Genomic DNA, 14,056 nt, shown 5'->3' with positions numbered 1-14,056 from the left:
GTGCAGTGGCGCGATCTCGGCTCACTGCAACCTCCGCCTCCCGGGTTCAAGTGATTCTCCTGCCTCAGCCTCCCGAGTAGCTGGGATTACAGGCATCCGCCACCACGCCCGACTAATTTTTGTATTTTCAGTAGAGACGGGGTTTCACCATGTTGGCCAGGCTGGTCTCAAACCCCTGACCTCAGGTGATCTGCCCGCCTCGGCCTCCCAAAGTGCTGGGATTACAGGCATGAGCCACTGTGCCCGGCCAAGAGCCCCACTCTCACAAGTTAAATTTCACTACTTCTGGCTGCCCCTTATCCTCATGTCACTCGCCAGTCCATTTTCCTCGCAAACATGCATTATTCATCCACCTATTCATTATTCATTCATGTATTGCTTCCTGCTGGAAAGAAAAAAACCCCTAAGAAATGTAAATAGCAAATTTAGGGTTCCCTTGGCTGTTCACTGATTAAAGCTTGCTTCAGAAGAAGTAGAAACAGATAGAGAAGGAAAATCTGCAGATAAAACAATGAAAAAAAAAAAACCCTCAAATGGTAAAGAAAATCTGCCCTCAGCTCCTATGTGAAACCTTTTAAGACAAAGTTTCTTGAAATTGAAAGTCAGAAACAGCTGTGATTCTTTTGCGTGGCAGTGACACGACGGCAGGGAAAGTGACCACCACCATCTAGCTCTGGGTATGCCATTCTCCTCTCTCCTTCCTTCCCTCAGCTCTCACACCTGTTGACATTCACACCCTCCCTCACCAATCATACACCCCTTCCCAGTTCCCTAGAGGGCCCAAACAGAGGAAGTTCCAAGCACCACTCATTTTCTCTGCTGTCTCCAACTTCACCTAAGGGGAATTCCCCTACAGCCTGAAATGACAGTTTCCACAAGCATCCAATTCATGTCCCAAGGAGCAACATGAGGACTTCAAGAAGACAAGGCATGGCCGGGTGCGGTGGCTCACGCCTATAATCCCAGCACTTTGGGAGGCCGAGGCTGGCAGATCACGAGGTCAGAAGACCATCCTGGCCAACATGGTGAAACCTGATCTCTACTCAAAATACAAAAATTAGCTGGGTATGGTGGTGGGCACCTGTAATCCCAGCTACTCGGGAGGCTGAGCCAGAAGAAAGGCTTGAACCCAGGAGGTGGAGGTTACAGTGAGCCGAGATTGTGCATTCCACTGCACTCCAGCCTGGTGACGGAGGAAGACTGTCTCCAGAAAAAAAAAAAAAAAGACATGGCAAATACTGGGGCTCCTTTCCTATAGGAAAATGTCCAGTCCAAGTGTCCTTCCAGAATATAAACATAGACCAAGGGTCTCCACGATATTCGTTAGTTCCTGAGTTCGATAGGTGAGTAATTATCACGTCAAGTTCTAAACTTTAAGACGGAAATTCAAACCACAGTTCACGAATGCTTTTACCTGGGGATCCATGTCATAGAACACAGCAAAAAGCCCTCGCTTGCTGGCACTGGGAGGAACGTGACCAAAAAAGTCAGCCCCTTGAACTTTACTGTCCCAAAATCTATACGGAAATTGTAAAGCAATCTGCAAAGTGAGCAAAAGAAACATGGTTAGGTGTTTGTCGTCACAAAGCCACAGGCAATCTCTAAGCAGCGAGCTGTAGCTCTGCTCTAAAACACACACTACCCGAAAGAACAAACCCAAGTACCGCTCTTTCCATTTTCCTCACCTCCTTTTCTCCTTGTGAACTCCTAGCTTTTTGCTTTTTTCTGGGGGGAGGGGGGGGAGGAGGTGGTTTGAGATGCAGTTTTGCTCTTGTTGCCCAGATGGGTGTGCAATGGAGCAATCTTGGCTCACTGCAGCCTCCACCTTCCGGGTTCAAGTGATTCTCCTGCCTTAGCATCCCAAGTAGCTGGGATTACAGGTGCACACCTCCACGCCCAGCTAATTTTGTATTTTTAGTAGAGACAAGGTTTCACCATGTTGGTCAGGATGGTCTCTAACTCCTGACTTCAGGTGATCCACCCTCCTCGGCCTCCCAAAGTGCTGGGATTACAGGTGTAAGCCACTGCGCCCAGCCCAGCTCCTTGCTTTTGATGCCACTCAGTTCCATTCCCATGGATAATGGAACTCACTGGCAACCTACAAGCTAGTGTGAAGATGCCCAGCATTCCTAAGACTCACTCCTGGGCATATGTCCCTAAGTTAAACTCTCACCACTCATAGGTCTGTCAGAATCTGCTGCAGTACTTGCAGATTCTGCTACAGGAGATATTAAAGGCAGGAGAGGCCGGGCACGGTGGCTCAAGCCTGTAATCCCAGCACTTTGGGAGGCTGAGAAGGGCGGATCACGAGGTCAGGAGATCGAGACCATCCTGGCTAACACGGTGAAAGCCCGTCTCTACTAAAAAATACAAAAAACGAGCCGGGTGAGGTGGCGGGCGCCTGTAGTCCCAGCTACTTGGGAGGCTGAGGCAGGAGAATGGCATGAACCCGGGAGGTGGAGCTTGCAGTGAGCTGAGATCCGGCCACTGCACTCCAGCCCGGGCGACAGAGTGAGACTCCGTCTCAAAAAAATAAATAAATAAAATAAAATAAAATAAAGGCAGGAGAAATAAACCACTGTCCTCACTGGGGCCAACAAGCGGAAAGCAGACAAGCAAGCAAGCAGAAGAGGGGAGAAAAAGAGATAAAAGAATTGCTTATCCCAAATTCAAATTCTGAGTAACAAGATTCTTTCTCCTAAAGTCAGAACCCACAGACCTCAGCCAGCTCTGCTCCTTTCATTTTGATACTCTTTTGTGTTCTTCATCAACAATTACTCAAATGACAAGGAAATCTTTGAATTTTATTTGTATTCAGATAGTACCCCCTACTTCTCCATATCAGAAGTGAATATCTATCATCTGACATTAATCTCTTTCTGAGGATGAAGTCATTTAACTCACCTTTTCAATGATGCCTGCGCCTAAGCTGTTGATAGCCTTCATCTTCTTCTCTGACAACGGTGGATTAAACTGAATGGCGCCTTTCTGTAGTAAAGCCAGTGGTACAGTGACTAATACCTGTGGAAAATAATTAACAGTTAACACACAAACAGCAACAGAACCTCACAGTACAACTACACCGGTATCAACAACCCATGCTGTTATATTGGCAAGAACAGGGCTGCCATGTGCAACTGTGCAGGTTGTTCACTGCACAAGGGTGCCAGTGCCTGGCTAAGCAGAAGTGGCAACCACAGGGAAGAATCTGCAAAAAATGTCCTGATGGCTAATAATAATCTTGGATAAGAAGAATCAGCAGAAGCCAGGTGCGGTGGTTCATGCCTGTAATCCCAGCACTTTGAGAGGCCGAGGCGGGCAGATCACCTGAGGTCAGAAGATCAAGACCAGCCTGGCCAACATGGTAAAACCCCATCTCTGCAAAAATACAAAAAATTAGCCAGGTGTGGTGGCGGGCGCCTGTAATCCCAGCTACTCGGGAGGCTGAGGTGGGAGAATCACTTGAACCCGGGAGGCAGAGGTTGCAGTGAGCCAAGATTGCTCCACTACACTCCAGCCTGAGTGACAGAGCGGCCTAGGTGACACAGTGACACTGTCTCAAAAAAAAAAAAAAAAAAAGTCAGCAGAACCCAACCCTGAAAAGCAGTACTTGGGGAGGAAAGAGCCCTAACTATGGAGTCAGGAGTGCTTTGTGCATCATTCCTGATACATTCCACTGTGTGGCCAAGCCTGCTACTCATCTCTGCCATACATCTATAAAATGAAGGTAGTATCTGCCCCACTAACCTCTGAGAATTAGGGTGATGCTTTAAAATTTACAAGATACATCAATATGTTTCGTAAGTGGTAAAGCACATCACAAACATTAGGAATTGGGTATTTCTGGCTCCAGACCCCATTATTGCTGCCATAATCAGGACGCCATTACTACTACTGCCAGCTCCAGAATCATGCCACCTACAGAACAATGTGCACCAGCGAAATGCATGCCTTACGGCCTCCTTCTTGACTTGTGGTTACTGACTAAACCCTGTGACTTTCATGAACCCTGCTGCAGAAGAACCAAACACCTCCACCATTGTGTGCTCTCCAACAGAGGCAGCAGAAAGTCAACCTACACCTTCTAAATCTCATGCGAGTGCATCAGATTGCCTGGGCTGGATGATGTTTAGAAACCTGCTGTAGGGAGTTGAGGAAGGGTGTGCATATTTACTTTCAAATATCTGCAGTACAGGATGACACACTAGGATCAGAGTGGAATGGAGCTGAAAACCAACCACCTGATCTACCCGAGCCTTCAAAGATGTTGTACGTTGTATATTTGGCTTAACTCTCAATTCTAGGATCACAGGAAGCTCAGAGTTCTGTGATTTTGTCACTATTTTCTGCCACATGAAAATTTTATAAAGTATAAAATATGTTCTCTGTCATCAAGAAGTTTATAATCTATTTATAGATAATTACCAGGCAACCAAAAAAAAATCAGGCAAACCACAACAAAAAACCAATTACTATCCAATTAAATTACATATAAGAACTATAAGAAAATAAATAAAATCTAGATTTTTTCCCTTTTTTTAAAGAGACAGGGTCTTGCTCTGTTGCCCCAGCTGGCGTACAATGGCATGATCACAGCTCAGGGCAGCCTCAAACTCCTGGGCTCAAGTGATCCTTACGCCTCAGCTTCACCCGTGTGTGCACCACCACACCCATGGTGGTGATCTTTTTGTTTTGTACAGACCGGGTCTCACCATGTTGCCCAGGCTGGTCTCAAACTCCTGGCCTCAAGCCATCTTCTCACCTCAGCATCCCAAAGTGCTGTGATTACAGGTGTGAGCCACCATGCCCAAAAATCTAGATGTTTTCTTAATGACAAAAGAGCACTAAAAAGCGTAAGAACTTGAGTAGCCCAGGTGCAGTGGCTCACACCTATAATCCCAGCACTTTGGGAGGCCAAGAGGAGAGGACTGCTTAAGACCACGAGTTCAAGACCAGCCTGGACAACATAGGGAGACACTGTCTCTACAAAAAAAATTTTTTTAATTAGCTGGGTGTGGTGGCATGTGCCTGTGGTCCCAGTTACATAGGAGGCTGAGGTGGGAGAACTACTCAAGCCCAGGAGTTTAGGGCTGCTGTGAGCTACAAACTGCACCACTGCACTTCAGCTGGGGCAACAGAATAAGACCCTGTAGAAAAAAAAGAAAGATAAATCTTGGGTAAACAAATAGGCAAATGATCTAAACACATCCTAGTAAGGAACTAAAGCGAGATGTCAATGGAAGCAGCCTAGACTGAGTTAGTTTGCCAGAGGTTCACTGGTCTATCACGTTAGGTTGAAAATTTTTCTCTTACAAGTTTGGGGAAACTTCCAATGCAAACTGTGATGTGTGCTAGCTACAATAAAAATATTTGTTTTAAACATCTCAAAGTGCAGCCTGAAGCTGTGCCCTAATTTCTCCAGAAGGCTGGAATACAAACACAGAAAGGCACAAGTACTGGCCAGGGTCAGGCAGAGAGTAACGAAGGAGGGGGGTTATAACCAGCTTGCTGTCCCGGACACCAAGAAGCGGAGCCACGGAACAGCAGAGGCTGAACTGTCGGATGACTTGCAATTTTAAAAGGTAGTATTTTTAAACACTGTTTACCACCAGGCAGAACCTATTAAGAGCTTACAGAGAAGGTCACTGCAGACAAGGTTCTTAACCACAGCTGCACACGGGAATCACTTGAGAAGCTTTAAAAATACGACTAGCCGGGCATGGTGGTGCATGCCTGTAGTCCCAGCTACTCGAGGGAGGCTCAGGTGAGAGGATCCCTTGAGCCCAGGTGCTCGAGGCTACAGTGAGCTATGACTGTGCCACTGCACTCCAGCCTGGGCAACAGACCGAGACCCTGTCTCTGAAAAAAACAAACCAAAAAGCGAGGCCAATTCAACAAGAATGTATCAGGGTGGGGCTTTGCAATCTTTCTTTGTAAGCACCTCCCAGGTGATTCTGAAGTGCAGCCCAGGGATTGCTGCCCAAAATCTCCTAGTTGTTTAATGGCAGGAGTCATGTTAGGACCCCCTGCCCCAAACCTAACTCATTCCCTAGACCTGTCTTTCCCATGTGATGTGCACTCCTTTATTTCTGTATGAAAATCAAGGACTACGAAACAAGTTTTGGATCGCCGAAGTGTAGGAAGCATAGCTAGTCTAGGAACTAGTGATAGTTCATCAATTATATTTTTTCATAGGCACTTAAGATATAACTAAACTTAAATTTTCAAGGTTTACTAAATCCCCTCTCACCCAAGGAGGCCCCCTTATTCTCCAGTACTATAAATCTCAAGTGTGATTTCAGGTATTCAATTCAGCAGTACCTTGTACTGTTCACCTACTAAAGCTGTTTACAAAAAACTTAAGCCATATAATAAAAGTACTTCTGACAGTTTCAAGATTTCAAGATGAAAATACAACTTTCTTGATCTGAAAAAGGATTCCGTGGTTTAAAAAAAATGTGGAGTGCACAAAATAATAGTAAAACATTTCTTTAATGAAGTAAGATAGATTTCTTCAATGCAGGACTTCTCAGAGCCTTTAATATATTTCTATTTAACCCTATACAACTCCTATTTAACCCTAAAAGTAGAGTCTCATATACAATACTTCCCAAACTTACTTGGCCTTGCCAAACTTATTTGACCATGGAATTTTTTTTCTTGTTCAACTCTCAGGACTAACGTGCTCTAGAACTCACCTCAAGGAATGCAATTCAGAATTCCATCTGCCATGAGTCTATAGTGTTAGAGCAATGAAATCAGCTTTGCGTATCTACACACTATTAAGTGGAGATATATAACTTAGCAGAAATCCAACAAGGCTCCAGGCAGATTCCCAAAGGCAACCTCCTTGATAGGAAAGATTTCTCCTTCCCTCCAAGCCCCTGGCAGCAAGGGTTTCTACCCGCCCTTGTACTGCCCTAGCTCTTACCTTTTGTGCAGAATACCCTGTGCCATCTGTAGTGGTAACCTGCACTTCATCTCCGGAATAATCAACACTCTGCACCTGCTCAAAAAGCAATTATGAAAAAAAGTGAGGGATGGAACCACGGGATCCAGGATCCTTTCCGATTCTCATATTACATGAATTTACATCTCCAAAGCTAAGGGGAATCTTTTCCTGGCATTCAGAGATCTAAACAATTGTTACAGCTGAACTCAGGGAGTTAGGTCAGGATATACAAAATAAACACTGTGTCAGAATATAGAAAATAGTTATAATATGGTGTGAAGTGAAATACAGATAAGTTATCACCCCCATGATTACAATAACACACAATAGAAATGCACTGAGACAAAGATTTGGAGGGAAAATTTTAAAGTGAAAATAACTGCACTGGGTTAGGAAGGTTGTGAGCAGTTTGAATAACTTCTTCTTAATAGAAATGCACTGGGGCCACTATGGTTTCCAAGCAGCAGCAGCTGCCTCACTGACATGGATAATGCTAAACAGGCTACCAATGAGCCACAAAAGTACTTCCAGACCCTGGCTAAACACCAAAGCCAGCCCCGTTCTCCTGCGTGAGCCGCATGCTCAGAACTCCACATCCTCCCCAAACAAGGCAGAGCCAGAGCCTCCCAGCAGTTGATACTCACTGGAGATTTGAGTCGAATGTCTAGCCCTTCTGCCAGTTTTTCAATTATCACCGAGTACCCGGGAGTTAGCAGAGTGTGGTCACCAGCAAACTGGGCAAAGAACTCATTGTGGTCCCAGGAGCGAGCAGATACCTGGGAAACAAGAGAGGTCGGGGACACAGCTGTGTAAATCCTTGCGCCTGTGCCTGAGGGCCAATACGAGGAGCTCCAGGTGGGAAGAGTCACCAAGGCAGGAGGCAGGAGATGGGCAGCCCAGGCAGAGACCACCATTGCGGGGAGGAAATCTTGATAATTTTATTGGAGGAAAATTTGAGAACAAAAGGTCTATATGACTTGGGCATGGGTACCACTCCTTGATAACAATAGAAGCTGATTTTATGTATTGACAACTCTGGCAAAGTAGAATTCTATGAGGGTAAAATTGCATTTGATCAACATTTATAAATATGCTATCTGTCCTCAACATGGAAGCTCTACAGAGTAGACACCCAGCACGATTTTGGAAAACAGCACGATTCCAATCACAATGCAAAACCAAGCGGAAATGGAGAGGTCCCAAAGGGGCCTCTGAAATCATGCGTGGGGTTCTATTCAAAATACAGAATACTGGAGTATTAAGTTCACAGTTGGTTCAATGAGTCAGGCAAGCTTAAATTGACTTTAACAAGGTGAACAGACCAGGCTTGCAAGGATACTCTATGTTGGCTTCTTGAGAGCAGTGTTTTGTTTTAAACTCCAAGGTTCCACAGAAATGACACAAGGCCCTCTGCAGAGGTCAGGGAAAGGAGGGTAGTTAAAGAGACCAAGTCCTGGTGCAGCGGCTCATGCCTGTAATCCCAGCATTTTGGGAGGACGAGGCAGGAGGATCACTTGAAGCCAGGAGTTCAAGGTCAGACTAGGTAACATAGCAAGACCCCATCTCTACCAAAAATAAGAACAATATAAGAGACCCTGCTCTGATTCAGCCCCGTAGCCCTCCTTCCTTTGGAATGATTGATTTCTTTTTTTTTCCCCAAGACAGGGTCTCACTCTAGCACCCAGGCAGGAGTGTGGCAGCACCATCACACCTAACTGCAGCTCTGACCTCCGGGAATCAAGCAATCCTCCCACCTCAGCCTCCCACGTAGCTGGGACTACAGGCACATGCCACCAAGCCCAGCTTTTTTTTTTTTTTTTAGAGACAGAGTTTTGCCATGTTGTCCAAGATGGTCTTAAACTCCCGGGCTCAACCAATCCACATGCCTTAGCCTCTCAAAGTGCTAGGATTACAGACGTGAGCCACTGCATCCAGCCTCTTCCTTTGTTTTTAATGTATTGAGCTTCTTTCACAAGCATTATCTGAATAGGAGTTTCTCTTGCTTCAAAAAAAAAAAAAAAAAAAAAACTTTAAACAACAACCAAAACCACTATGGAGTTAATATGCTCAGAAGTCATGGTTTTCAAACTTTTAAGCAGAACCATTCTTTCCTGTTTATCCAAACCAGCGCAAATTCAATATTTAGACACACAAAACACACACACATACACAGAAACAAGTACTTTCTCTTTTTTTTTTTTTTTTAATTTTTGAGACTCCAGGCTGGAGTGCAGTGGCGTGATCTTGGCTCACCGCGACCTCTGCCTCTTGGGTTCAAGCAATTCCCCTGCCTCAGCCTCCCGAGTAGCTGGGACTACAGGCGTGCACCACCACGCCCAGCTAACTTTTTGTATTTTAGTAGAGACAGGGTTTCACCATGTTGGCCAGGATGGTCTCGAGCTCCTGACTTCATGATCCGCCCACCTCAGCCTCCCAAAGTGCTGGGATTACAGGTGTGAGCCACCACGCCCAGCCTAAACCAAGTATTTTCAAAGTACACCTTTCACAAAACTCAACCGCACCTGGTGGAGGTTGCTGCCACAGGCATACTCCAGGTTACTGAGATGGAACTGAAGCACCTGTCCCTCCAGCTCGCTGAACTGGATACCAGACTCCTTAATAAATGCCTTGTAGATCTCTTCTATCTTTTCTGTAATGGGAATGGATCAAAGCAGAAAAAAAAACAGCTTTAACAAGATTCTCCAATTCCTTCTCCTTTGCTTTCAACCTCTGTCACCCAGCAACACCCAAAACTTCCAAAGTCTTTTCCCAAGTAAAGTCAGAGGGGAAAAGATCTCTTGATAAGGTCCATTTCTCTCAGGAAGAGAAAGTTTATCTTAACCGGCAACAAAGCTATGTAAGTTCTATATCCTCAGAAACGTCTCAATTTTGCTTAGTTGAGAAACGGTTTCCTCTTTTGCTCAAGATAACAGAAAAAGGGTCCCCACACATAGATGTACATGCACACACACAGAAGTTACCATTCTCTTTCTGGTTCTGCTGCCATCACCTTAAAGTCAATGCTTACAACATCTCACCTCAACTAAGAGACCTGTAACCTATTGGCTACAGTCCGTCCCAAATAAGAATATTCCATTATGGGCTTGTATGCTGTCAGCCCTCTGCCTCCATATCTACAACTACTGGCTGCCTATGTAATAAATTCCCCAACCACAGCCAGGCAAAGCTAGCACATTTTAACCTTTCCAACGGGAGCAGCTACTATCTGCTCACTCACAGGCTCTGCTGTGCTGCTTTGAATCTTTTTCCTGGTAAATTCCTACCCTGCAGGGTCTGCGACCTCCTACTCTCCCTCACAGGAATGTCTTCTCCCACCCAATCCCATCCATTCTTTATGATCTGGCATCACTGGGCCATGGCAAGCCTCCAGAATTTCTCCCTGTCATCAACTCCAGCCCTTACTTGTCTGTCCCACTCAGCCGGACCTTGTAACTGCATGGACACAGCCATGTGATATCATTATTGTCTTACATTCCTTTGCAGCAGGGCTGAAGAGGGTTCTGGCTTCATGTGTGACTAACTCTCAGCATCTCAGTCCAGGTTACTTCCTTACAGCTGTTCCAGTGATGACAACCATCCAAAACATGTATCACAGACTCCAAGTTTCTTTTTCTGGTGTTTTTTTTTTTTCTTTTTTTTTTTTCCCCTGAGACAGAGTCTCACTCTGTCACCCAGGCTGGAGTGCAGGGGCGCCATTCCGACTCACTGCAGCCTCAACTTCCTGGGCTCCACCAATCCTCCCACCTCAGCCTCCCAAGTAGCTGTGACTACAGGCAACCACCACCATTCCCAGCTAGAGACGGGTTTCACCATGTTGCCCAGGCTGGACTCAAACTCCTGAGCTCAAGAAATCCACCCACCTCAGCCTCCCAAAGTGCTGGGATTACAGGTGTGAGCCACCAGGCCTGGCCCCCAAGTTTATAGAGTGTCACACACTTGTCTGACTAGAAGCAGAACTGAGGTGTCAGTTACTTCAAAAAAGTTGTTTAGAACAGCTCAAGGCTTTCATCAAAATGTTCAGTTCTTGCACTAGATTGTAACACGGGGATACCCAAGAGACCTCTAGATTTGTGCCTGGCTTTGTCAGTCCCAGACCCCTGGGCTCTGTGCCACTTTCTGTGACTTTTGTAGAAGTCCCATCCCTACTTCCTGATGTGCAGTTTCTACATTCCTGTTGGTTTTGTAGAGGAGGGGGGAACCAAGATTGCTAGGATAGTACATAAAATTAAATATAAACAGACTGAGAGAGGCCGCAATGTGATTTTATTTATTTTTATTTTTTTATTTTTTGGAGACAGAGTTTCACTCGTCATCCAGACTGAAGTGCAATGGCCCAATCTTGTCTCACTGCAACCTCTGCCTCCCAGGTACAAGCAATTCTCCTGCCTCAGCCTCCCAAGTACCTGGGATTACAGGCATGCGCCACCCATGCCCAACTGATTTTTGTATTATCAGTAGAGACGGGGTTTCGCCATGTTAGCCAGGCTGGTCTCAAACTCCTGACCTCAGGTGGTCCACCTGCCTTGGCCTCCCAATGTGCTGCGATTACAGTCATGAGCCACTATGCCCAGCCCAGTGTGAATGTTATGTAAATAATATTTAAAATAGCTTTAGTGCACGTGCTTTCTGAAATGAAATCTAGTCCCTTAGTATATAGATTCGAGTTTCCCCAGCTTTGTGATGGTAAGATGAGATCTCAGACACCTAAGACACTAACAGGCAGGATATAACTATAGCCTTACACAGAGATGTGTGCACTATTACCAAAGCTTTTAAACAAGCTATTGGTAAGATGAAATACCTACTTACCAGTAAGAATTGCTGAGCCTACCTTAACAACTTGGGTTTTTTATTTGTTTTGTTTGTGAGACAGTGTCTCTCTCTGTCACCCAGGCTGCGGTGCAGTGGCAAGATCATAGCTCACCGCAGTCTTTAACTCCCGGACTCAAGCGACCCTCTCACCTCCTGAGTAGCTGGGATTACAGGCACGCACCACCGTGCCTGGCCTACAGCTTGTTCTAGGTAAGGGTAAGGCAAAGCATTATCATTAAACATTTTTATTGGGTGACTCTGAAAGAAATGTAACGAAAACTCCAGCCAGTAACTGCAACACAGGTATAAAACACTAACCAAGTCCTGAGAATATCCTGCCAGTTAGCCTAACAACTGTTCTCAACTCCAGAACATTTAACAACCTACAAATTAGTCTGGACACTACAACGTTTGATTAAATGATCCCTGTTAATGGCAGTATATTTCTGAAAATGTTCTCTTATAGTATATGAGTCAAAACTTACTAAGGACGATTACAGTGTAGATCTCTTAGAGGTGGTGGGTTGCCACAGTAGAGGGGGAGGGAAAAGAGAAAAAGAAGAGACAGATAGTCCTTGCTACTAAGAAGTTCACCCAAAACAGAGATGAACTGTACATCAGCCTGAAGAATTGAGAGCTCTTGCAAAGAAACATATAGTTGAAGCAAATGAACACCTTGCAAACTGAGTTCAAATGTTCACACTACAAGAAATTCCAACATGCCTCCAAGAACTACAAGTGAATACATTCAGGTCACAAAATTGTAGGCCAAATAAATACCAATTTAAGAAGCAATACAGTGAAATTTCAGCTGGCACCCTCGTGAAAATGAGCCACTGTGGGTGGTCAACTTTTCTAAAGTGTTGTGCCTAATATTGCCCATTTAAGTACAAAAGCCAAAAGATCTTGAATTAAAAATTTTTTTTTTTGAACTAGGGTCTTGCTTTGTTACCCAGACTGGAGTGCAGTGGTGGGATCATAGCTCACCAGAACCTCAACCTCTTCAGCTCAAGCTATCCTTCCACCTCAGCCTCCCAAGTAGCTGGGACTACAGACACACACCACCATGCTTTCTTTTTTTTTTTTTTTTTTTTTTTTTGTAGACACAAGGCTCACTATGTTACTATGTTGCCCAGGCTGGTCTTCAACTCCTGGGCTCAAGTGATCTTCCCCGCTTGGCCTCCCAAATGCTCGGATTACAGGTGTGAGCCACTGCGCGTAATGGATTAAAATTCTTAAACTGTAATACTCTTGCATTCTTAAAATATACTGGAAAAAACCTTAACTCACTGCTCAACAAAAAGAAATCCTGGCACACAGAAACCCTTACCTAGAAAAGACATTACAAGGTGATGATTTATCACACAGAGCTTACCACGTTTCCATAAAAGTAAGCTACTCTGGGAAATTTAAAATTAAACACGTAGGTAATTTTGTAAAACACCAGCTATTGTGTAAAGTAAGGTCTGTGTGTGTGTGTACACAACGCAAGCATCTAATGCTCCCTAAAAAAAGTTTTTCTCCCCTGAGAACTTGGAGAATCCATCAGTCCAAAAGAAATGCTCAGGAGGGCTTCCCTGTTGCTGACATCCGACCTAGCAAATGAACGATGCCACTGCTGATGAAGCTTAGGTAACAACGAAACTGAGATGGAACAATCAGAACACCGTTCTCCCCATACCTCCTAAAGGGACATCTTGGAGCTGAGTCTTATCCTTTCTCCACTCAGAGACAACATCCAAGAGAGCATTAAAATGAAAATCCATGCGCTTGTCAATAGTGGGGTCAGTTATTCTTCCACCTTCCTGAATTAAGTCACATCTTTCTCCAAATTTATGCATGCTGATGCCAAGCTTCAAAATAATAAGAATAAGAAGGTGAAAATTTTTCCTGGAAAAAAATATTTACAGGTTCTAAGCTGAAAATCAGACAGAGCTCTCATGGAGAAAATGGTCTAATACCTCTCAAAAATAAAGCTAAATATGCTTCCCGGGGAATGGCAGCAAAGGCAGGCAGTGAAAAAAAAACAGCATGAAATCTACAAGATTTTATTTGATGAGAATGTGAAAGGGGCAGCAACAGCTCCCACGCCACACCCACTGTAACTTTTTGGCTAATGTTTCAGATGCTAGACACTGCCTGTCCTTGCTCGAACATTCTACCTCTTCTGTGGACCCTCATGTAAATGAACACACAAACACACAAACACTCACAGCAGAAGCTGAAATTGAACTGACCATCAATAAACATTTCAGAAAAAGCCTTGGGCCC

General features: G+C 44.8%; 1 protein-coding gene across 2 annotated transcripts in view; it reads right to left on the bottom strand.

The window, feature by feature from the left end:
• Nucleotides 1-14,056, bottom strand: part of KDM1B (lysine (K)-specific demethylase 1B) — a 68,968-nt gene that overhangs the window by 9,311 nt on the left and 45,601 nt on the right. The window contains exons 14-19 of one of the 2 annotated variants that reach the window (XM_011962751.1): nucleotides 13,467-13,638; nucleotides 9,475-9,602; nucleotides 7,597-7,728; nucleotides 6,932-7,006; nucleotides 2,905-3,021; nucleotides 1,415-1,540 (exon numbers count right to left, since the gene is read on the bottom strand). In XM_011962751.1, the coding sequence (XP_011818141.1) occupies nucleotides 1,415-1,540; nucleotides 2,905-3,021; nucleotides 6,932-7,006; nucleotides 7,597-7,728; nucleotides 9,475-9,602; nucleotides 13,467-13,638 (750 nt within the window). The remainder of the gene's footprint in view (nucleotides 1-1,414; nucleotides 1,541-2,904; nucleotides 3,022-6,931; nucleotides 7,007-7,596; nucleotides 7,729-9,474; nucleotides 9,603-13,466; nucleotides 13,639-14,056) is intronic. The other variant, XM_011962752.1, reaches the window with a different exon arrangement.

The sequence above is a fragment of the Colobus angolensis genome, unplaced genomic scaffold (genome assembly GCF_000951035.1).
Source record: "Colobus angolensis palliatus isolate OR3802 unplaced genomic scaffold, Cang.pa_1.0 Scaffold6, whole genome shotgun sequence".
Classification (NCBI taxonomy): domain Eukaryota; kingdom Metazoa; phylum Chordata; class Mammalia; order Primates; family Cercopithecidae; genus Colobus; species Colobus angolensis.
Note: the sequence above shows the minus strand (reverse complement) of the source record. Positions and strands in the feature narration are given on the sequence as shown.